The sequence below is a fragment of the Meleagris gallopavo genome, chromosome 2 (assembly GCF_905368555.1).
Source record: "Meleagris gallopavo chromosome 2, MGAL_WU_HG_1.1, whole genome shotgun sequence".
Classification (NCBI taxonomy): Eukaryota; Metazoa; Chordata; class Aves; order Galliformes; family Phasianidae; genus Meleagris; species Meleagris gallopavo.
Window position 1 is genome coordinate 53,024 of NC_139405.1, and position 24,783 is coordinate 77,806.

Consider the following 24,783-nt stretch of genomic DNA (forward strand, 5'->3'; position numbering starts at 1 on the left):
CACAAATAAGAGGTAGCAGTCTGAGTGACAGTTGGGCACAGACAAGTTCCCTTGTTGCTGCTGGTGGCCACAGCCCATGTCCAGGAGGAGCAGCCAGGAGATGTGTTGAGCTAGGAATCAGACCTGTTGGAATCTTGAGGTTGAAAGCAAGAGTTTAGATGGTGCATCAGTTGCGCTGTGTTTCTTTGGAAAAAGAGGTATTAAATTAAAATTAGATTCCCTAATAGAACACATGAACCACGTGAAATTCATTGTAACAAAACTTCAAAAGCAACACAGATGAGATGTCTTTGGATCAAAGGTTTATTTTTAATGACACAGCACTGGAAAACAGAAGTTACAGATGACTTTTTGATACAGGATACATCATATATCTTAATTTAAAAGGATTTGTGAAGGTATGCCGCGTAAATACCCATTGTGAAAATATATTATGCTTATTTCTCAGAGATTAATTTTGTTGTGTTTTTTTTTTTTTAATCAGCCAATTAAATAAAAAAGTACAGATGTGCATCATAACAGTTCCCCTTCCAGATTATCTCACTGTAACTACTACAGCTGGAAGAGGAAACTGAGCCATGCCTTCTCAAAGGTTTAGCAGCTTTGAAAACGATGTTATTCATCATCTCAGAATGAAAATTTCACATTACTAACACAGATACTGTTTGATGTTTTGGCAATGGAGCAGCTAGTTTTGCTTTGGAACAAAACTGTTTCCTGTAATGCCGGACAGTGAGAGAGCAATGCATGTACTGATGACACCACACAGTCAAAGAATTGCAGTGAAATTGTTAAAATGCATATATACCCATATGCACTTATAGATATACATTCAAGTTCCTGTGTATATATATTACACATGTCCAAAAATAACACTGAAAAACGTTGCAGCAGTTAATTATATTTTTTAAACACATGAAACTTAGAATAGTTTGACCTCATTACTACAGGATTACTCATTAAATTTTCTGCAGTGCAACTCAATACAATACACTCAGTGCAGAGAAGTTAAGGTTTTGGTACCAAGGAGGCTAATTTGGGATTTCATGGGAAAGGACCAAATACAGGATCACCATAGCTCTGACAAAGCACAAACAAACCTGTTGCCACATACATGTGAACAAATAAGGACATTTCTGATTTATTTTTTTTTTTTAACACACTGCTTCAGAAATTGCTAGCTGAACTGTTTGCACTCATGCTCATTTTGATATGCTTCAACAAGCTTTGTCCAGCACCAATCTGTAAACCATTAACAGCCTGAACTACAAAAAAAGTGGGCTCCTGTGTTTCAAAGAGGTTAAAAACCTACTGACTGAGCTTCATACCACATTTGTGTGCCTGTGAGAAGAGCTATTCCATATGGCGTGTGAAGTTCTCCGGGAAAAGTCCTTTAGAACTCTTTGCATCTCTGTACTGAAGCCACTCAGATTCCTTAATGCCTGTCAAACAGCCAGCCTCCTGAAAGAAAAAAGACAGAGCACCTTCAGTCTCAGGCCTCTCCCATTCCTTTCTACACACCCCAGGCCCGGAGAAGTGTTGGATCATAAGGCTAAAAGAAGTGGTGATTTGGTTAAATAGCGTACTCTGATTTTGCACAGATTGTTTTCTCTGTTCTGCCAGACCGTGGTCTTGTGAGACTGACTGTGAGTATATTATATGGCCTTTATCCACCCAACCTCCAACTGAACTGAAAATTGGACAATCAGCCTCTGGAGTCATCCAGTGTTACAACAAATCTGCATTTGTGCAAATGCATGTGGAGATGTTTTCAAAGTTCTCACAGTAATATTGGGATACTTACACAGTAAGAGCATAGAGTGTGCTGGAATCATTACAGAATGCCACAGATGAGGGGAAAAAAAGCAATCTTTTTCTCTGATTATTTTTTTCCGAGTGTTCTTTTCTCTCATTCCCATATTGACAGTCAGAAGAAATCACAGTTCTTGTTTTCTCCGCCATCATAATTTCTAGAAACTAAAAGTCAGTTGATATTCAACTAGCTTTTTCAAAAATTCCTGGAAACTTTAGCCTAAGCCAGACCTTGACATGCAATACTGCAATCCAAATCCTCAGCAGCACAATCAATCAAAAGGAAGATTTCTTATTGGAAAGTGCTGGGTTAAGTGCTATCCATTTTACCTGGAATAAAATCCATTCAGTATTTTTTGCAGTGATCAGCCTACTTTCATCTCACCAAATGACTAACTCAGTGCTTTGTTCCTTTTAAGAACAGGAGTCAGAGTAGAGTGATGATTAACAGGGAGTTTCTAATGCTGATTCATTATTATTCTACAGAAAGTACAAACAGAGATGGAGTAACTGGCAGCATGTTCCTGAAGCTCATGTTTTGGAAAACCTGAGACGGGGGAACTGAAGTTTTCTACCATGCACAGAGTGGATTCTATTCAGGATTGAAGTTTTAATGGATAATAACTTCAACTCAATAATTATGGAAAAAAATTGACGTCACTGGTGGGATTAGTTGGCTTTGAACAGGGAACACAGGCTGACAGCACTAGCTATGTCAGAATGATGGTTTTAGATCAATTTTGCAGGACAAAAAAGAACCAAGATAAAACACTCTTTGTAAATCAACAAAGTATCTGGTAAAAGAGAAAAATTAAGTTTTATGGTGATGTTAAACATGAAGGGCAAATATGCACTAAGTAATAAAGATATGAGCAGAATGATCTCAGAAACATGAATACATGAAGCTTTATTTTCTCCATCACTGCACACAACTTACTCCAATTAATGCTAATGGGATTTGAATGCACACAAGAGAAAAGAAATTAATGGATTCACCAACTGAAGGTTATATATATTTAATACAAAACATTATAAGAAAAAATAACTGAAGACAACCTATTTTTATATCTTTAGAGTGGTATTCTGCAAATACTGACAATAAAATCAGTTGAACAGCCCAAGAGGTATGACGCAGCACAGTTTGAGTAAGTATAAGAGAATCTGTCCCTACAAAAGTAATGAAGTGTCCTAGTGAAAAGGAAAATAAAAATAATCTTTTATTCAGAAACAATAATAAAAAAGAACCAAAAACCAAAACAATGACTTGTTTCTTGTATTAAGAGAGAGTTCAGCTTAGATAATGAACAGTCTCTGGCTCTCCAAATACGCACTAGACAGTATTTGGGCATATTTTAAGAAATGTTCTTCATTCAGAGGAGAGCACTGGCTATCTCACTGTGCCGGATCCAGACCCCAGCCTCCCAGCCCCTAGTTCAGTGGGATACTTTTCATCAACACTTTCTGCCACTACAGCCACAAAGTGGCTCGTACTAATTATACAAGATGGTCTTCTCTTAAAGAAAGAGTCAAAAATTAATTCACTTGGCTGCAAATCAATATAACACGTGGAATTAAATTGTTTAAAAATTAAACTGAAACACATTGTTAAAACAAAATAAAATATCTTAAATGACATGGAACTGTTGGATTCGTGCATCAAAGTGATTGCTGGTGCAGTTCAAGAGCACTGCTGTGTGAGACTCAGGTTCCAAGAGGCACGCAGAACATGTAGGGATACCTCTGTGCCATTTAGCTGCAGGACAGAACTGTGCGTGGTCTCATTGCTCTCTCGGGGCAAATGTATATTTCTCCAGATCTCCATGTAAAACTATGAACATGTGGGGAACATACAATCAGTTCTGACCCAATGTTACAACAAAATGATAGCAACAGGATGCACAATCTGTAAGCCATCTTCTGTATTAAGCCTACGTATGTACGTAAGCCTGTATAAAATTCACTACAAGGTAACATAAAACTGCCCTAGAAAAATGTACTGAAGTTGGATCCTGTTGGTAGCATATACCTGGGACTTTAGCTTAGTTAACTGTGCTGTTTGGTCACAAATTAAACCAAGTGAAAGGACAAAATAAGAATGTTGGTGTTTCCTAACAGTAAAGATGTTTTGAATCAACATTTCAAATTAACTATAAACAGTGAGAAGAAAACTGAGACAAAGGGAAACATTAACAACAAAAATAAATAATCATGTTGTTACCTGATCAGCTGTGGTCTCAGAAGGAATTACTAGCACAATATCCCCGCGTTTTAAATTAAGCTCATCACTGTTAGCTGCCTCAAAATCATGCAGAACTTCAACCAAATATACAGAAATTATCAAAATAGAGACATTGTAAAAAAAGAAAAATGTACTCTTTTACTTCTTTCTTTATGGAAATATATGGCCATAGATACGTATATTCAAGCTGTTAATGTTCACATCAAAGTTTCTATTTATAGTTTATGAAACAGGTATAGTTCAGTAAATTTTCCTGAAACTACTGAAAGAAACCAAACATCCTTTCCCAAGGTTGCAGAATCCCACAAGTGCTGCCTCTTGGACAAGTCCTGTTACATTATTCCTACCATGCAAGGAACTTGCTTTCATTTCCCACTATCATTTCTAGACCTGAGGAGAGGGATGGCAGGATTTTGCTGATAAGCTTGGAAAAGAATCACAGGAAATGTTACTTCAGACCCTTACTTATGCTGTCTGCTAGATACTATTATTGGTGTAAACATCCCTGGAAATTAGAGTGAGAGGTACAGCACCAGTTTCAATATAAGATACAAGAAGTTAATAATGGGAACCATAGCTCCTGTTTGTCCTGGAAAGAACTCCCCCTTACTGGCAGATAGGAATGCCAAAAATATCTGTCTTTCCAAGAGGTGATTATTAAAACATTTGTGGGGTTAGTACACTGTCATGAACAGACCAGTTTAACTGAATAGCTCTTCCTCCTTAAGAGAGATACTATCCTAGCTTTCTCAAAGGCACAAACAGTTCCATGGTAACTCTGCAATAATGAAATAATGCAGCATTGAGAGCCAGATGGCAGTCATATATTCTGCTGCTTCTTATTTATGTTCGACTCAAGGAAGCGTGACAAAAAACAAAAGATGAACTGTGACAGCACGTCTGCATCAAAACTGCACAATCCTGGTCACTCTAACCTTAATGTTATTCTCACTGTTTGCTGAAAATCTTGACCAATGAAATTGGATCAGAAAGAATGGCATATTTATGGAGTGCTATGGGACTGATTAGTCTGAAGTATGCAAATTATAGTAGGAAGCATATAAAGGTCATCTATCCTCAAGGAGCGTTTCTCCTGCTCACTGATTCTGAAGTGAAAAGAACCTTGTGAACCAGGAATCTCTGTGGGTCTTACCAACCAAGGAGAGAATTTCCCTCAAGCTTATTAAACTTTTCTGTCTGAATACCCTAACAGTTTGTAAGCATAGTAATACTAAGGACAGAAAATGACACTTCAACTTCATTACAGTGAATTGCTGAAGTCCCATAGATTTCAATAGGGCTGGAACTTCCCCTACGGATTCTCAGGCCAGAAAAATGCCTTTTTGGTGTTGCTAGCAAACGATCGAATAATATTGCTGACTAAATCGCTGGCAATGGAATTTTACTTAAAAGATTCACTGTCAGTACTGGTTTGGTGAGATGAAAGGATAACTTTAACGATTCTTACAGCTACAAAGGGATATAACCAACAAAATCCAAGTGCAGAAAATAGATTTCTCAACATTCATGTATGGAGAAAAAACACAGCCAAAGGTTGGGTGAGTGCATGTGCATGCAAGCACGTGGCTGTGAAACTGGGTGTCCTTTGGCCTCAAGAAACCATCATAACGGCTCAACTGTCAGACACATCCACAGAAGCTAGATCTGAAAAGGTGTCTAAAAGAAAAACAAACAAGTAGACCTTAAAGAGAAAGGCCGGTGGCATGTCAGAAGCTGTGTCTCTTGCTGACCTTGAGAAGGTGCAGCCTGGATTTCTTCAGCTGGTTTCTGCTCACTTCCAACTTGGGAGGTTTCACTGTCAGTGCCCTGAGTGCCCATCTCTGCTGCAGCATCTTTGGACTCATTCATGATGACATCATGTTCTTCTCCTTCCCCTTCGTTGTTCGATGCTGGCTCTATCACTACTGAAGGGATGCTGCTGACCTTTTCCTAGGAAAAGAAATAAAATACAACAAAAGCACCACAAGAGTATTTAGTACTTTATTTCAAGTTGAAAAACATGTTTCTTTACTTCTGCTGAAGGTGGGATTCTTAGATCAAGACAGAGAACAATAATTGTGCAGAAAAGTAAAAGTTCTAAGAGCTTAGAGGAACACAAGGTGCAAAAGCAGAAGTGACCTGGACCTCTTTCAGGGCTGTCCCAGAGTCCAGGTGTGAAATCCATCACACACCAGAACACCTTCAGGACTGAGGGAGGTTGTTGCCAAGAGTCATGGGACAAATTACTGTACAAGACTTACTATGGGATGTTTAAGGGAGAAACCAAAAGCAGTGGGTGGATTGAGGTGATCTGGGGAGGAACAAGTGTGGGACAACAAAAGCACAGATAACAGGATAAATGGGCTGGTTGCATGTAAGCAGTGGATAGTTCAAATGTTATCTGGCCATGTCCTGCTCCTGATGAGTGTGGTCTGTCCTTTCTTCTCATTAAGTTGCTTGCTAACTCTTCTCCAGAGTGAGGGCTGTCGATTGTTCTTGCCTGTGTATGCACCAGGGTCAGATCATGGATTGGAGGGCCTGTATGCCCATCTGCCAGCTACATGAGAGATCCAGGTGCCAGCCACTGGAGACACTCAGCTGAGTGGACTTGAGTGACATCAGCATGTATATAAGAATATATATATTCTCACTAGTAGATCTCTACCCTGCTCAGCCAGAGGTGAACGTGATGAGGCTTCTGGTAATGCTTGTGTTTGTGTGAGTACCCCGTGTGTCTGTCTACGATTTCCATGGCTGTCTGTGCATGTTCAAATATCGTGTCTATGTGTGCTCTGTGTGTGCATTGACTGAGAATACACGCTCATCCTCGCTGCTTGTTGGACCCTGGGGCGTAGAGCTGCATCAGCGTTGCCTGTGCTGGGAGCTGCTGGATCTGGCTGGATTCCTCTACTGCTCCCCCACACAACAACAGGAGGTACCTGAGAAACATCAACCTCCTTTTCTTCTCCCTGAGGTTTGTCACCTTCAGCAGCAGCCTCCTGTTCAGTGGGAGCAGCACCCTCACCAGCTCCTGCTGCCACCACCACACCGTCTTCCACTGTCACTGCCCCATCCGCAGCAGTCACCACCTGCAGAACAAAAGGAGAAACCTTTCAGGACATGAGCTGTGAATATCAGCTGGAGATATCCTGTGCTCTGTGATCTCCTTAGGTGCTGCCAGCCCCTGGCTTTGGTTTCACTGGGGTTTCTCCTGACCCAAGGGGGAAAGCAGCACTGCAGGCTGCCATCCTATACCTGAAGCACCATGTAGAGAGCACAGAGGTAGGCTTGCACAACGAAGCTGATTTACAGGCAGGAGAGGGACATTTACAAAACCTTCCTGTGAACACTACGTAGTAGAGTTTCAGATGGGTATTGCTAGTGTAGGAGAAATTTTTCAAGGCTCCTGTGTTTTTCACTCTCTTCTTTCTCACGCATATACAACGGCCTCCTCCCACTGCTCTCTGAAACAGTTACGTGACTGATTCTCAGGGCTGATGTGCCTCCAAGCTGTTTGGTGTGAGAAATTCCCTGCAGGTTCATGGTGAGTTGAAGCTTGGCAAACTGTCCCGAGGTCCACATGCCAGTGAAAGTCTGTTCTTGGGAACAGGCTACAAGTCTTCTCCAGCTGCTGTCTCCAATCTCTAGACCTGGACAGCCTTCAAGAGCACTGCCTTAATTAGACTCCTTTTGAGCAGAGATGTGCAACTTGGGCTATATTAGCTGAAGCAAATATACTCTACAGCTAGATAAAGATTAGAAATATTCAGATGCCATCAGGTATCAGAAAAAGAAAATGTTAGCCTATATCTAGGCCAATTAAAAAAAAAAAAAAAAACAACCATAAATAAAGGCCCAAGTAGAACTGATACGACTGAATCATGTCATTAGCCTGTGCTGAATAGTTAGTATGCATTTTATTTGAGTTATTGAAGAGTGGATAGAAAAGTACCTTCCAAAAGGCCACTGTTAAACCCTTCCTCCAGCAGAGATAATTTATGTATCACCCTAACATTTGTGTTGGTACATACTGGTATTTGTTTACAGTAATATACTTGAATTAAGTTTACTGTAGATTCCTCTTAAGGCTTGATGGTGAAGGTAAATAAAAAAAAACATATTCTGTCAATTCAATTAACTTCAGGAAGTTTTTAACACTAAAGAAAAGCTATTTCCTAGGCACCAATGTCAAGCTAAGTTTAGCAGAAATTCAGTTAACAGCCTGATGCTCTGTTTTCTCAGTTTGATTTTCCACCCATGAAAGAGACTAATTCAGCTATCTGAGCTCAACTTGAACTACCTGCATTCATGATCATTCTTCAGTCATTGTTTTTAGCTATATCTACCCCTAGTGACTGATCTTAACTGATGTGATAAATAAATTCTTCTGCAGTCCTTGAAAGCAGAAAATACTCTGGTGTTTTGCAGAAATCACTGGAGAACTTTTAGCTTGAACTGAAAATTCTGCTAGGGAAGGATGCTGTCGCAAACAGAATTAATATCAAAAGACATGGATGAATGTTGACATCTTCTCCTGTGACTTATAAGGCATGCAAGCCCTCTGTTTTAACAAAACTGTTTTAATTTATTTTTCTCCTAACATAAGTTTTTGTGAATTGGGTTGGCCTTGGGAAAGAAGGTCCCAAGGTGTCAGCATTCAGCATTTAATCCATAGACTTAGGCAGCTGTGCTTGAGAAACAGCTGTATTTTTCGAGTGAGTGGTCATTTATAGAAGCAGAAAAACCATCTTTGATGCTAAATTAAAGATGAGTGTTCAACACTCAGTGCCATTATAGGTAAAAATACTCAGACTCCATTTATCAGAAAGAAAATCCAGAGAACGTGGATAAGGAGCAGTCGTTGCAGGTTTCTAGGCACTGCTTTACCACACAACTGAGCATTTACGTCCAGTTGGAATGTATTGGGTAACTTCTTTGGCATGTCCACTACTAATATTATATTTCAGGATAGAAAGAAAAACATTAATGAACAAAAAATGTTCAGTTTTAAGGTGTTGTTTTGCATGATGTTTAGCTGTGGGACTTAGCAAGGATGGCAGAATTCAGATTTTTCTTTAAATAGCCCTTCCTGTATTTCAGCACCTGCACTGCTAGCCCAAGCTTACAATATCCAGGCATTAACGTGGAGCACCCTCGGTGCTGTCAGCTCCTGTAGCCAGTTTTAAACATTCCTAAGCTGGTTATTTCAGAACTGAAAATATAGCACTCATTTTTCTGTCAAGGCTACTGTTTGCCCGTGCCAAGTCTGGAGTTGTAAATCAAAGTTATTTCTGAAGCAGTCCAGCAGCTGTGAGAGAGAAGAGGAGGAAAAGTGTGAAAGAAAGAACACTGCAGACACCAAGGTCAGTGAAGAATTAGAGGAAGAAGGTGCTCCAGGTGTCAGAGCAGAGCTCCTCCTGCAAGCTCTAAAGAAGACCATGGTTGCCCCTGGCAGCCCCTAAAGAACCACATCCAAGCGGATTCCTGCACTGCGACCTGTGAAGGACTCTGCATGGGAACTGTTGAATCACAGCCTGAACCACTCATTGAGCACCTGCGGAAAGGACCAGGTCAGCCATGGGAGCACAGGTGAAGGCAACTCAGTTGTGCAACTGGACGGGCTGGAGCCTGGCTGCACCTCACTTAAGCCCCATTTCAAGGCTGACTGCCACAGAAGGATCTCTTTCTGGAGATCCCTCCTTGGTGGAAAATTCCCCTGCAAACCCGGAACCTTCTAATGGAGCTGCCATTACCCAATCAGAGCATTAACCAAAGTCACTATTCATAGCAATTAATAAGCTATTTGGAGAAAATAAATAAAAAGCAAGAAATCCCCCATAATCTTCTACTTCTCACCAGCAAGTACAGCAGACATCCCTTCATCCTCACCACCACAGAAGTGTCAGCAGTCCCAGCAGTGCCTGTCTCCAGTCCTGCCCCTTTCGAGTCCCTCTCCTGCCTCTGACATAGCCCTGACCAGGCCCTGCTGTGCCTCCATTCCCTGTTTAGCCCATCCCTGTTCCTGTCCTGGCCCTGATCCTCCGCATTTCCTTGCCCATGTTCTGGTTTTGTCTCTATCCCTTCCCTACTACTACCTCCAAACTTATCCTCAGCATTTCCTTTACCCTGTCACTGCCCCTGCCCCTCTTCTTTCCCTTTCCTGCCCATCTCCTGCCCCTGCCCCTGTCCCTATCACTTGCCCTGCCCCTACTCTACATTTTTCCCTATCCTGCCCCTGTCTCTGCCCATCCCTCTCCTGTCCCCTTCCCTCCCCTGTCCACGCTGTCCCTGCTCCAGGCTGCTGACAGAATCTCCTGGCAGCCCAGCACAAAGTTGAAAGGAAATTGTAAGACGGAAGAACAGAAATGTGATGAATGAGAGGGGAGGACAAAGAGGGCAGAACTGAAGAAAGGATACAGTTAAGAGGAGCAGAGCCAATGGGGGAGGGGAAAGAAGGAGATGGCAGGGGAGAATGGACAAGAGGGAAGAGCAGAAAGGCAGTGAAAATAAGATTTCTTTAAAAGAATTGTTTACAGCTTTATTAAGAGACAGCATTTCTCATGATAAGATTGATGGTTTTCCACTTCATGAATTACAGAGGATATATAAACACAGAGGGTTAAATAAACCCTAGCAAGAAGGTGCCAAATTCTAAAGCAAAAGACCTGGGAACAATTCCACCTGCTGCACTCCCTCAGGAGCCTCAGTGGGACCTCTTATCAATTTGCAGAGCGCCCGATGCGAGTGGGTCAGCTGTTGTGAGGGAGAAGGATTGGGAACCATATTCCAATTTGTATCCTTGGAAGGAGATATTTTGGAAAAACTGGTCCTCACAAACTGTAAGAGCCTCAAATGACCCCAGAGTAGAGGCCTCCTCAGTATATGGGAACCCTGAGAAATTTGAAGGACAACCAGTAGTAGGGTTGGGAGGGAAACAAATGAAGCAGTGAAAACACAAATAGAAATGAAAATAGGAAACCTCCTGAAATGACTGTATCCTGTCATGACTGTCCCTGTCCCAGAATACATCATAGGGATAGGTATTCCAAAAGGACTCACCTTGAATCTTCCCAATGGTCAGCACCAATCTGGAATAAAGAATTGTATTAGTGCTCCAACAATTTCAGTGGGAAAAGTAAAAGTGCCTGCTGTGCAGATTCCTGCTGCAACTGAAGTAGTGACAATGAAACAATGTAGGACCCTGGGGGGGCAGGAAGAGATATCAAGGACAATTAATGATTTATTGGATGCAGGAGTTTTAAGTCAACTAGTACAGCTTGGAACAATCCAACATGGCCTGTCAAAAAGCGATGGGTGATGGAGGGAATTAAATAAGCACACCCCACCTCTCACAGCGGCTGTAGCAGGTAACCATTGCTTTAATAGAAGAAGTTCAGAAACATTCCAGAAGCAGGTATGCTGTAACTGATTTAGCTAATGCATTTTCCACTATCCCAATTGCAGAAGAACGTGGCAGGGGTGACAAGATACTTTCTGCAGATTGCCTCAGGGATGGCTGCACAGTCCAACCATTTGCCACAGAACAGTGGCTGAACATCTGCATGATCATAAACTGCCTCCTCACATGCAAATAGTCCATTATACAGATTATATGTGATATCTTTGATTGTGCACATAGGATCCCTTAGGCACAAACTCCTGAACGCGTCTGGGACTAGGAGTGGATCCAGCTGTGCTGAGGAACCTTACCTCTGTGGTTTGAAGAGTTCAGACAGCCATGGGGTTCGTTCTGATCCTCATGACACAGCAGGAGAGCTGTGTTCTGTAGGTGTGTGTGTAACCTGTCCTCTATGTGAAAAATAACCAAGTGCATCCAGCCATCTCCAGTCTTGTTAAGTCACTGTTATATTTACTACAGCGTATCTATGCTCATCAATAAATACATTCCTGCTTCCCCCTTAGGAGTGTATATTGTAGCTGTATCTATCTGTTGTAAATTGGTGAAGTCTGCATGATAGCAACTAGGGACACTAACTATTATGTGGATTCATGGAGTGAACGCCACTCCCAAATTCTTACATGAATGGGCTCATGACACTGAGAGCCCATTATAACTGAGAAACAAGGGACCATCAGGAACCACTGAAGGATGAAAGGGGGAAAAGGTATTATTTGCAAAATGCCAAGTTTGGAAGTTACGTATGAAGCAAGGGAGAACATAAATAAATGAAACAGGGAGCAGAAACTAAAGCAAAGAATTTTTTCAATTTCTGTAGGTTATTAATTTTGCTTGGGTTTGTGTCAGGCACTCAGAACTAAGCCACACACTGTGCACAGGGGTGGATATGGAAATGCATCGTATTGCGTAGCTACAAATCTGGGGGTCTATACTCTTTAGTGAGGAATCAGAATCACCACACATTTGAAGCCCAGAATCATCACAGAATCAAAGAATCTGGAATTAGGAAACAATCACAGAATCTGAAATAACAGAATTTACACTCACAGGAGCTAGTATCCTCGTAGCATCCTCATACAATCCTCAGACTCGAGAATCCTAGACTCTAGTAACCCCATAATAACCCCACAGTATTGAATTACCACATTTTGTTTCCTCACTCCCACAGAGGGAAACTTTCTATAGAGCATGCTCACAATGGATGGTATCAGTCAGCATCACCCAGCACTCCTTATGGAACGGCACTGCCAGTTACAAGTGCTCAGAGCTTCTTCCTCAAAAGATGAATTTTTAATACTGTTTTTCATTCTAATTCGGATAGGGGCGGGGAACCAAGGTCCAGAATCTTTATGAAAGGAATCCCAAACCACTGTGCCCTTCACAAAACCTCTCCCCTTAGCAGCAGCAGCTCAAGGGGAAACGCAGCGAGAGCGAGAACGCCATCACCGACAACCATAGCCCCCAAGTCCATCGGACACAGCGCTGGAGGTTAGCGACAGCGACACCTCAACAACGACGCCAGGAGCTCCCCACGACGGCTCCCCGCGGATGTCGGGCAGCAGGCGGTGACGGTGGCCACGGCGCATCGGGCACAGGCAGTGCGCGGCGGCAGCTGCCCCAGCTCGGGCTCGGCCCTGGGGCCCCCCCAGGCCTTCTGGCAGCTGCGCTGCCACTGAAACCGTGTCCCAGCACCTCAGCCATCGCGCCCCGCAGCCGCCTCTCGCCCGCCCCCAGCCGCTGCTGCAGCAGTGAGGGGCCCCCCCGGGAAACCCCTGGCAGCGGCAGTCGGGCCGCACTGGCCTCCGCCTCCTCCTCGGTCTCCGACGCGTCCCCTGGAACCTTCAGCCCCGCTGCGGGAGTCCCGGCCGCGCTCCCTCCCGGCTCCGGCTCTGAACCGCTCACCGAGGCCTCGCCCGGCACCAGCATGGGAGAAAGGAGGAGCGGCCACGGTCTGCGAGAGGGGAACAAAAGGGAGGAGGGGGAGGACGGTGAAGAACGGCCCCATCGGGCACGGAGACCGCCGGCCCCTTCTCCCGAGTCCCAGGGCAATACCCCGCATAACAGGCCCGTGGGCCCCGGCCTCGCGAGACCCTCACTTCCCCACCCCCTTCCCGGCCCCACGGGGCCCCAGAACGCGTCCCGGCACCGCAGCTCGAGGAGGACGCCTCGGATTCCCTTCCCAGCCCTACGTGACCCCCCGCGCCCCAACAACGCGTCAGACCCACCTTCCAGCCCCGCGAGGACCCACGTTTCCTCGGCCCAGGGCCGCCAGCTCCCCGGGTCACGTGACCCTTACCTCGGCCTCCGCGCACCCGTTACCCGGACGGGCCCTCACTCGGACCGCGCACGCGCGGAGCGGGCACCCCGCGTGACCTCGTTCGCCCAATCGTCCCTTCGCCCAAGCTGTAAATGACAGCCAGGGCAGCCAATCGGCTCCGCAGAGACGAAGGGGCGGACGGGGCTCTCCCGGAAGAAGGGGCGGGGGGGCGGAGCGCGCATATAACAGGCGGCGACGCCAACCAATGAGATGATCGAGCCAGCAGGGCTGGCCAACAGGAGAGGCCGAGGCGGGGCGTGCAGGAGGCTGTGCGGGGCGGCAGCCCGCGCCTGCTGCGCGGTCGTCCGCTACGGCGGTGCGGGCCGGTGCTGAAGGGCGAGAAGGGCCCCGTAGTAAAAACGTGAGGAAAAGGCTTCGCAGGGAGTAAGGATGGGGGAGAGGGAGGAGTTAGAGACAGTTTATAGAAGCAAGAATGATAGAAAAATAAGGGATGGCAGACTCTGGGTCTGGGATAAGGAGGGGCTGAAGGCCGCAAACAGAAGGGTTTGAGAACAGCCCGAGGACGCCTGGCAGCGAGGCGATTCGATGTCCGCAGGGCGAGCTGAAACGGGGCTATGGGGGCTGCCCTTCCCGCAGGGTCAGAAGTGAACAGGGAGAAAGACTGCGAGCCTCCGCGGGGAAGATGAGGATTCTGCATCCCACGGCCACCAGGAGACCCTCACCGCTCACTGCGCACGCGCGAGTGGGGGCCGCGTGCTGTTGGGTTCTCGGAACGTAAGGAACATGGATCCCAATTCCTGGAAACTACTGATCACGTATCAGTTCGTCCTCTAGCTGCAGCACTTCTTCCTGACGCTGTGCGAGTTAGGAGCAGCTCCCCCTTGCACCCGGCATCGCAGCCCTGATTAAACATACCTGCTTTTATAACTACTTTGTGGTCACAGAGTCTGATTCCACACATCAGTGTGCGCCGCTCCTCGGGGCAGTGTGTGCCAGGGCCCTCCTCGGGAAACATTTCTTCCTCCTATGGAAACCACCGAGCGCCCGGGCCGGCACTCTCGAAATAAACACGCGGTGCTGACAGACTCATTGCTGGCCGGGCGACGAATCCGCTGGTGGGACAGTGGTGCCGGTGCTCAGCGGGCCCATCTGTATGCGTGGGGGGAGAGAGAGGCAGCGGGCCTTTGGGGCCGGGTCGGGGGGGCTGTGGGGGCTGCAGACTGTCACTGAGACACAAGATGTCTCTGCAGAGCTGGAAGGTCAGGAGCTGAGGAGATACGAAGAGCTCCCATTGTGCTCCTGAGTGCCCTTGCTCTCCTGGCTGCATGCTGAGGACAGGTGGAAGCAGGAACAAAGGGCAGGAGCAAGGGCAGAGAACTTCTTTGCTTTTTCAATCTTCCGAGAAAAAAGAAAAAAAAAAAAGAAATCTTACACATATGCATGGGATCTGTTGAGTCCCAGCCTGAGCCACTGGTTGAGCACCTGCAGAAAGGAGCTGCTCAGCCCTGGGAGCACAGGTTCAGCTGTGTGACAGGAAGGGTTGGAGCCTGGCCGCACCTCTCTCAGAAGGGCTGACTGCAGATAGGGAAGGATCTCTTTCTGGAGATCCCTCCTTGGTGATGCTTTTTCCTGTGCACCTGGAATCTTCTGATATGGGTGAGCAATCTTCTTCCCTTCCTTTATAGTACCTCTCTACTGTGCCAGTCCTTCCGTCATCACACCTCCGTTGTAACACCTTTCCTAGTCACAGAATCTCAGAATGGCCCGGGTTGGAAGGGACCTCAAGAATCATTTCTTGCAATACCAATTCTTAAAAGCAGTTTTACAATGGAGTATGAAAACTAATCCACTTACAGGATGGAGTTGCTCGAGAATACTACAGTTTGCAGATTCAAAAATCAAGCCTAGAATGCCACACCTGAAGAGTTTTGAGGAAATACGACAATGAAAGATAACGTTAAATAAATAAATAACCCAATACAGCCACATTATTTAAATTGGCCTTGAAAGCTATCAGTGCCTAACTACTGTTATTTTAGAGTTGTGCCTCTCTCTAGCAGCCACCAATTTATTCAGCCAGCCATTATAAACCTTAATTTTTCATAACTGTACAAGGGCTGATCCAAAAGGAATGCCTCCTATTTTATAATGCTGGCCACAACATCACAGGTGGACACAGCAGAGGTTGAACCTTCCTGCCAGCATTCAGTTACATTTTGTAGCCATGCAACAGATGGCAGCAAAGGGCCAGAATGACAGCACAGCACCTGACATGGAAGTGCACATGGAGCACAGGGCTGTCACTGAACTCTTCCACACTGAACAGAACATTTATGAAGACCAACACTGGGATGTGAGCGCAGTGAGGCGGTGGGTGGTGCGATTCCGCAGAGGCAACAGCAATGCAAAAGACAAGCCACCCAAACAGCCAGATTTTTTTTTTTTTCTTTTTAAACAAAATAAATAGGAGACATTCCTTTCAGAGCAATCTACGTACATCAATAAGCCACCATCCTAATAATGCAGTAATACTAATAATAGGAACAGAAAAAAACAGATTCTCAGAATATCTTTTGTGGGGATGGAACAACAAAACCAACACTGCAGTCAGCTGCAGTTATTCCCCCGGGAATGAACTGATACCAGCAGAAAGGTCATGACCACTTCCAACACTCAAACTATACCAGCATTTCAGAGCACACAGCCTTAGAATAAACCCTAAGGATAAACCAAATGGCATCTCTGTTCCAGCAATTTTTTCCTTCAATATACATGAATAGACTGTGAGGTACTAATCCTACCAATTCAGTTATACCATTGTGTCTTACGGTAAGAAGAAAAGCAGGATGTTTAAGACTCTGTCAGGCACAGAACCTCCAGCACTGGAGGCAGCAGTTCTGAATTCTCGGTATCTTGTCATAATTTGTGTGCATGCACAAGAAACAGTGCAACTCACTTTACAAAGGCAACCAAATGTATTCAAGGCATACTTACGAAAGACTCTGAGGCAGAAAGCTGCTTGCTGAGGTGAAGATCAGAAATGAGGCAGGGAAGCCTGACAGATTGAGAATGATTAAGTGTCTGAATAAAGAAAGGAACAGAAGGAATAGACATTACTGGAATCTATCAGACGCCAATATTCATTTGAAAAACATACTGGACACGTAGAATAAAAAGCAACACAGGATCAACCTGCAACTATTTATTCCACTATCTCAGTGATGATTGCTATTATACAAACTCTATGTATTTCTAATACTGCTGTTCAAAAAAAACCACAAATTCCTCCTCCAGTGTGTAATCAAATTAGAGTTCATTTATGAGTTTAGGTAGAAAAAAAGACTTCTGCTGGTCTCGGTAATACAGCTACAAAATCACTGTACAGGATATTCACAGATATGGCGTAAGCCAAAGTTTGGAACAGAACACTTCCTTTGTTTATTCTGCTTTTGTTGATGTGCATTACCATAGCTTTGATTATGACAATAAGGTTTTCTGGGCCATCTGTCAGAGCTGCAGAGCTTCCACCTCCTTCAAAGCGTCCATCCACTCACACGTACAACCAGCCTGGCTGAGTAAACTACGCTGCGTGTGCTGAGATGAAATAGAACAGAAATCAGAAGAAAAAAATTGCATCTTAGTAAAAATATCTGTGCTTTCTAGTCCGAGCAAATTAATTTCACATACAAAAATTATTTCCAACATAAAGTAACCACATTTCCAAAACAAATTCTAGCTCTGAACTGTTCAGATGACATGACAGCCGTTTTCTTGAATGATGTTACATATGCAGTAACGAGCAGAAGAGTGAAAATTAAGGCATTTGCCTTCATCTTAATGGCACTGCACGTGCCACCTCTCTGCAGAATTGCAGCACAAACAGCACAAGACTACTGAAGAACAGCACAGTCATTGCCAAGCCACATTTTCAGAAGACAGCATGACAAAGTATTTCCTTTCCCCATGCACCAAGAAATGCTGACTTAGACAACAATCTCAAGTGGGATAAGAATACGGAGATACTTCATTCTATTTTCTCAAACTGAAAGGTATCAAATGTCTGCTTAAGGATAAAATAAAACGAGCAAAAAAGAACATGGAAAGCACATGAACCTTGGCAGGCACTTCAGATCAAAGCACTCTAATAGCAATAACTGCAGCAGGCAGTAGCTTATTTCTGCACATACTTAGCGGTCAAATTTGCTTGCTTTTAGATCTTTCTGCTTCCTATTCCTATATATCTGCCTCCTTTTTCTTTAAGGTATTTATCAGACTTTCCACAGAACTGCTTTCATGTTTTACCAAAAATAACAACCCAGAGAAAAAAGACTCAGTAAAGGTCTCTGACAATACAGGGATGCAAACTTCCTACCTGTCACCCAAACAGGCGCAGCGCCCACCCTGAGGCTCTTGTGCTGTCACTGGCACACACTGACCAAAGGGGAATCCTTCATAGCAATCAGCTGCTGAGTTACACACAGTCATTCTGGGAAAACCGGTTGGTTGCGTTTGTTGTTCATATGCACAGCACTACAGAAGTGAGTACAGCGATCTACACCTCTTTTTCTCCACCACACTGTAGAGAAACAAACAGCTTTCTGGCTAAAAATAAAAACATCTTGCAATGCAAAAAGAATTTTCCCAGATAAAACAAGGGAAAACAACCCAACAAGCAATCTCCCCTCCTTCCCCTCAACCCACCATCCTTCCCCCCACAAAACAGACAGAACAAACCCACAGGAAAGGAAAAGACAGCAAATCCACTTCCTGAACCATATTCCTAGTGGTGAGAACTTAATAAAGAAAAACCAATACATTCTCTGCCTGTATCACCACAAAAAGCTGCACATTAAATGAAACAAGCAACTGAGGGTTACAGCCTCCAGCTGTACCTCCTCACCAAAGCAGCTGGGAAAGAAAGTAAAAAAAAGTCTGTTTGCTAGTCTCTTTCTTAGACTGGAGTCTCAGAAAGTTGAATAGATGCCCCAGATAACAAAACTCTCACACCTATTCTTTGTAACTGGAGACAAACAACCTGAGAGAGACCCTAAGAAACAGACAGCTAGATTAACTTTATTACGTTCTTTTCCTCCTGTGTTTTTCATGCTAGTTCTTAAGAACATCCGTTTTTTGAATAGATCTTCAGAATCTGAATGACACCTGAACTCAGCTGCTTAGGCCAAGGTGAAAACGTCACTCAAAAATGCCCTCCAACTTGCACAGCATTTTTCTCAAAGCGGTGAAGGACAGCTGTCCTCACACCTCAGCATTCCGGAGTTCAGACTGACAGAGGAGACAGCTGCAGGTTCTCTCCTGCCCTGACGCAGCAGATGGATGTGCTGTGCAGTCCTTAGGCAGTCCTTACGCACACAGCTGTAAAAGCTATAGGCAGTTCACAGCACTTACGAGCTCACGTTCCATTCACACAGGTTTGCTTTAGGATCCGAGCCCAACATCCTGCTCCATCGCTGAAGGCGCTGCAATCTCCCACAGCCGGCGGTTCCTGCTGAGCTGATCAGGCGGTTGGCACTGGCTTTGTCCCAGGATAGAGAGGCCTACCCAATATATTAAGAAGAGCACTTATCACAAAAAGAAAACTCAAAGCCTAGAAGTACAAACAGCTGCAGTAATTCCTCTCCTCCAAACTGAAAGTGAAAAGCATGCTTGCTTTGGAATAGTACCAGTAGAACAGAAAAGCTTGCATTGCAGAGCAAGCTGTAATACACCACAGCATTCGCATGAGTACAAGATTATTCCTTTAGAACACAGCAGCATAAGTAAACCTAGCTTTACGTACGTCACGCCTCCTCCACAGCTTGCTAAAGCAAAGCTTCATCCTGATATTGCCCTTGGTGACCTACAGCAGTAACCTTAGCGTGCTAAAGGAGAAGCAGCACAGTCTTGTACTGCCTTAGGCCCAGCTTTAAATATTTATTATCAACAGCGAGATGCAGCACAAGGCCCCAGTTGAAACATGCAGCTGCATTTATGCCTTAGCACCCAACTTGGCTCTTTTTGCACACCTTGACAACAAGCTCAGCTGCAAAAGGCACGCTGGGTGGGCTGCAGGAGCTGCAGAGCCAGTCACTGACAGTGACCAACACACAACCAAGCTAGTTTCCTTCACAAGACCTCCTCCTAATGAAGACTGCTGATAATACAAAGGTAATGAGCACAGCATACACGTTTCTATCCACAAGTCAGTCATCAGATGTAGTCCACGTCTGCAAAACACGACCGCCGTGCGACAAAACCCAGAACGAGAAGAACAAGTCAGCTGGCTGCACGCTTCCCAAACACTGCACTGCCATCATAACTACATAGGAACTGAGAACCCAGACACTGTCGTAAGAAAAAAGCAATCAAAGCCCCAGTGAGCTTCTGGATCTCACCAGTTTCTCTGAAAACAGAGTGGTGGAAGTGAGTTTTTGATCGCCGAGGTTTGCTGCTTCGGAGCTGCCCCAGGCAGAGCTGAGGCGGCTGATCGCGGGGTGCATAGGGGTTTTCCCTCATCCAGGGATTCCCGAGGCATCGGAGCAACCCGGCACCTCTCGCGAGAGCGGCTCACGTGGCGGGGGCGTTGCCAGGGTTGTGGCTCTCCGTCCCCGCCTCCCACCCTCCCCCCCCCATAAGAGCGTTGAAGAGGGCAGTAGCACGCCGCTGCCCACCCAGACGGGGAGAAGGAGTTTTGTCACTGTGAAGAGGGTGATAAGTGCGGTTGCACCCGTCAACGACCTGTTAAAAGAGCAAGGGCAGATCCAGCACTTTCAGTAACGGGGCGGAGCTGTTAGTCACACTTGGTAAGGCTACTCTGATTGTGCTGGTGCTAGTGGGTCTGCTGGATTGCCATGGCTGCGTCCCGGCGGAAGGCTACTGCCAGGAAACATGTGGAGACCCAGACAGAGGTCCCCTGCACACGTAAGAGGAAGGCTGTAGCCAAGAAGAGTGTGGAGACTCAGACTGAGGTCCCAAAACAGCACGCTAGCGTTCAGGTTGCTGGCTGCAACGAGTGCCAGAGTCTGGCCCTTGAAGTGCCAGGCGATGGAGGCAGCGCCTGTGTAAGGTGCGACCGGGTAAATGACCTTCTCAGTCTGGTGGCCTGCCTGAGGGAAGAGGTGGAGAGACTGAGGACCATCAAGGACTGTGAAAAGGAAATTGACTGGTGGTGCCAGGCCCTATTGGCCCCGAGGTCCTAGCATGCAACTGAGGTTCCCTATGGAGCATGTGGCCCCCAGTCACCTTGCAAACAGGTGAAAGAGAGAAATCGGCAGACAGACTGTGCTCCTGATACAGTGAGCCCTCAGTCTGCTCCTTCCCCTCACAGTACTTATGAAGAACTAGGGGGTGTGGGACTGGGACAAAACTCTCTCCCAAAAGAGGAAGGTGATATCCACTGCTCAGCGGTGGAGCCTCTGCCCGGTTGTTGCAGAGCAGAGCAAAGCTATTTGAGAGAGAAGGACGGGTGGAAACAGATACCGACTCGGCATTGTGGGCGTCCATCCCCCAGACCATGCTCGGCTCCCCAGGTGCCTCTGCGGAATAGATTTGAGGCCCTGGAACCCGAGGGAGAGGTGTGTGCAGATGTGGAGGGAGGCCCACCCGTGAGGGTGCCTCGAGGGAAGCGGTCACCCCCGTGCCTCAAGACTTCTTCCACCCGAAAGGATAGAAGGGTAGTTGTCATAGGCGACTCCCTGCTGCAAGGAACCAAAGGCCCTATATGCCGGCCCGACCCTACCCGCAGAGAGGTGTGCTGCCTCCCTGGGGCACGGGTCAGAGACATTGCTAGGAGACTTCCCAGACTGATCTGCCCTTCTGACTACTATCCACTATTGATAGTACAGGCTGGCAGTGAAGAAGTTGGTGAGAAAAGCCTGAAGGCTATCAAAGATGACTTCAGGAGACTGGGGCGGGTAGTTGAAAGAACAGGTGTGCAGGTGGTTATTACATCTGTACCTTCAGTGACAGGAAACGATACTGGGATGAGCCTAAAAACCCATCTCTTGAACAAATGGCTTAGGAGTTGGTGCAAACGCAGGAGTTTTGGTTTTTTTGATCATGGGGCAATTTACTCGGCACCTGGCATGATGGCTGCAAATGAAAGCAGCCTGTCTCCATGGGGAAAGAGGGTTCTAGCCAAGGAACTGGCGGGACTTATTGACAGGTGTTTAAACTAGGTATGAAGGGGGAAGGGGACAAAATGATGACCGCTGGGACTGAGGGGGCAGTTCGAGGTTCCAAACAGAACTTGATGGGTGGAGACAGTGGAGTTCAAAGGCTTGGAGAGGGGTGGGGGGATGCTGCTTCTCTTAAGTGCCTGTATACTAATGCGCGTAGCATGGGGAATAAGTAGGAAGAGCTGGAGTTCTGCGTGCGGTCACGAGGTCATGATCTCATTGCGATCACGGAGACGTGGTGGGACAGCTTGCATGACTGGAATGTTGTCATGGATGGCTATGTGCTTTTTAGGAAAGATCGGCTGGCTAGGCGGGGTGGTGGAGTTGCTCTTTATGTGAGAGAGCAGCTAGAATGTATTGAACTTCACTTGGGGGAGAGTGATGTAGCAGTGGAGAGCTTATGGGTGAGAATCAAGGGGCAGGCTGGTAAGGGTGACATGCTGGATGTAGCATCACGTTCCCAGGCACTGGTGCTTATGGGGGACTTCAATTATCCAGATATTTGCTGGACGACCAACATGGCCAGGCATGCACGGTCCAGACGGTTCTTGCAGTGCGTTGAAGACAACTTTCTGATGCAGGTGGTGGAGGAACCGAAGCGGGGAGGGGTGTTACTGGACCTTATTCTCACCAACAGGGATGGACTTGTTAAGGAAGTAAAGGTTGGGGGCAGTTTGGATTGTAGTGATCATGAGATGGTGGAGTTCAAGATCCTGAGTGGAAGAAGCAAAGCAATAAGTAGGATTGCTACCCTGGACTTTAGGAGAGCCAACTTCGATCTCTTCCGGGACCTACTTGGAGCTATCCCGTGGGCTCGGGTGTTAGAAGGTAAGGAGGCCTCTGAGAGCTGGTCAGCATTTAAACAGCTCTTCTTCCAAGCTCGGGATTGGTGCATCCCTGTGAGCAAGAAATCGGGAAAAGGTGGCAGGAGACCTGTGTGGATGAGCAAGGAGCTCATGCGCAAGCTCAAAGGAAAGAAGAAGGTCCATGAAATGTGGAAAAAGGGTCTGACCACTTGGGAAGAATATAGGAATGTAGTCAGGGCCTGCAGGGATGCAACGAGGAAGGCTAAAGCCCACCTGGAATTGAATCTGGCTAAACTGATAAAGGATAATAAAAAAGGCTTCTTCAAGTATGTTAACAGCAAAAGGAAAACTAGAGAGAATGTGGGCCCCTTACTAAGTGAGGGGGGGATTCTGGTAACGGGGGATGCTGAGAAGGCAGAGATACTGAATGCCTTCTTTACTTCTGTCTTCAGTGAAAAGGCTCTCCCTCAGGTTTCCCACACCCCGGAGGTTAGTGAGAGGGTCTGGGGAATGGGAGACTTCCCTTTAGTCAGGAAAGAGGAAGTGCGTGAGCACCTAGGCAGTACTAAAGTCCACAAGTCCATGGGACCTGATGGGTTGCATCCACGTGTGCTGAGGGAGCTGGCGGAGGTCATTGCCGAACCGCTCTCCATCATTTTTGAGAGGTCTTGGACAACAGGGGAGGTCCCTGAAGACTGGAGCATAGCCAATGTCACTCCGGTCTTCAAAAAGGGCAAGAAAGAAGACCCGGGTAATTATAGGCCTGTCAGCCTCACCTCTGTCCCTGCAAAGGTGATGGAACAGCTTGTGCAGGATACCATCTCCAGACAACTGGGAGAAAAGGAGGTTATCAGGAGTAGTCAGCATGGGTTCACCAAGGGGAGGTCATGCTCGACCAACCTGGTGGCCTTCTATGATGCTGTCACATGCTGGGTGGATGGGGGAAGAGCGGTAGATGTAGTCTACCTTGATTTTAGAAAGGCATTTGATACTGTCTCCCACGACATCCTTATAACAAAGCTGAGGAAGTGTGGGATAGATGAATGGACAGTGAGGTGGGTTGAGAACTGGCTGACTGGCAGAGCACAGAGGGTCGTCGTTGGTGGTGCAGAGTCTGGCTGGAGACCTGTAACCAGTGGTTTCCCCCAGGGGTCTGTGCTGGGTCCGGTCTTGTTCAACATCTTCATCAATGACCTTGATGAGGGGATAGTGGCCACCCTCAGCAAGTTTGCTGATGATACGAAGTTGGGAGGATTGGCTGACACTCCTGAAGGCTGTGCTGCCATTCAGCAAGACCTGGACAGGCTGGAGAGCTGGGCAGTAAGAAACCGGATGAGGTTCAACAAAAGCAAGTGTAGGGTCTTACACCTAGGGAGGAATAATTGCATGCACCAATACAGGCTGGGGGATGAGCTGCTGGAGAGGAGCTCTGCAGAGAGGGACCTGGGTGTCCTGGTGGACGACAGGTTGGCCATGAGCCAGCAGTGTGCCCTCGTGGCCAAAAAGGCCAATGGCATTCTGGGGTGCATTAAGAAGAGCGTGTCCAGTAGGTCGAGGGAGGTGATCCTCCCCCTCTACTCTGCCCTGGTAAGGCCTCATCTGGAGAACTGTGTCCAGTTCTGGGCTCCCCAGTACAAAAAAGACAGGGATCTCTTGGAAAGAGTCCAGCGGAGGGCCACAAAGATGGTGAAGGGCCTGGAGCATCTCCCCTATGAAGAAAGGCTAAGTGAACTGGGTCTGTTTAGCCTTGAGAAAAGACGACTGAGAGGGGACCTGATCCAGGTTTATAAATATCTGTGGTGTGGCAGCCATAGCGGTGAGGCCAGTCTCTTTTCAGTGGTATGTGGAGACAGGACGAGGGGAAACGGACATCAGCTGCAGCACAGGAAGTTTTGCACGAATGTGCGTAAGAACTTCTTCACGGTGAGGGTGACGGAGCACTGGAACAGGCTGCCCAGGGAGGTTGTGGAGTCTCCTTCTCTGGAGATATTCAAGTCTCGCCTGGACGCCTACCTGTGCGACCTGGTGTAGGGAACCTGCTTTGGCAGGGGGGT

The 24,783-nt window shown here is 46.3% G+C and overlaps 1 protein-coding gene and 1 pseudogene across 20 annotated transcripts in view; one reads left to right on the forward strand and one right to left on the reverse strand.

Annotated features, from left to right (window-relative positions):
* Positions 1-285: 285 nt before the first annotated feature.
* On the reverse strand, positions 286-20,320 carry LOC104913969 (amphiphysin-like). 19 transcript variants are annotated; one of them, XR_014881729.1, is made up of 12 exons: positions 20,142-20,318; positions 19,156-19,304; positions 18,122-18,325; positions 17,216-17,343; positions 16,744-16,830; positions 15,307-15,667; positions 13,697-15,144; positions 13,374-13,422; positions 11,111-11,139; positions 6,991-7,140; positions 5,803-6,001; positions 286-1,461 (listed from the first exon to the last, which is right to left on the reverse strand). XR_014881729.1 is itself a non-coding variant. In XM_085218485.1 (6 exons), the coding sequence occupies exons 2-6, from the start codon at positions 13,395-13,397 to the stop codon at positions 1,446-1,448; spliced, it is 555 nt and encodes a 184-aa protein (XP_085074611.1). In that variant the 5' UTR covers positions 13,398-13,422; positions 13,697-13,839; the 3' UTR covers positions 286-1,445. The 19 variants fall into 19 exon arrangements, 4 of the variants coding, with proteins under 4 accessions (XP_085074611.1, XP_085074614.1, XP_085074612.1 ...); XR_014881741.1 differs by having other exon boundaries at positions 7,035-7,140; positions 13,697-15,667; positions 20,142-20,320; XR_014881734.1 differs by having other exon boundaries at positions 13,768-15,667; positions 20,142-20,319.
* A 38-nt stretch (positions 20,321-20,358) lies between these two features.
* Positions 20,359-24,783, forward strand: part of LOC100539637 (ATP-dependent RNA helicase DDX25-like) — a 28,574-nt pseudogene continuing 24,149 nt past the window's right edge. The window contains exon 1 of the transcript XR_014881784.1: positions 20,359-20,549. The product of XR_014881784.1 is annotated as an ATP-dependent RNA helicase DDX25-like (transcript). The remainder of the gene's footprint in view (positions 20,550-24,783) is intronic.

What these genes read in the sequence shown, in the direction of transcription:
- LOC104913969 (XM_085218485.1), bottom strand. Translation starts at nt 13,397, where the DNA reads ATGCTGGTGCCGGGCGAGGCCTCG. An exon ending in TGGTGCCGGGCGAGGCCTCG is followed by an intron (nt 7,141 to 13,373) that starts GTGAGCGGTTCA and finishes TTTGTTCTGCAG; the next exon opens with GTGGTGACTGCTGCGGATGG. An exon ending in AGGAGGTTGATGTTTCTCAG is followed by an intron (nt 6,002 to 6,990) that starts GTACCTCCTGTT and finishes TTCTTTTCCTAG; the next exon opens with GAAAAGGTCAGCAGCATCCC.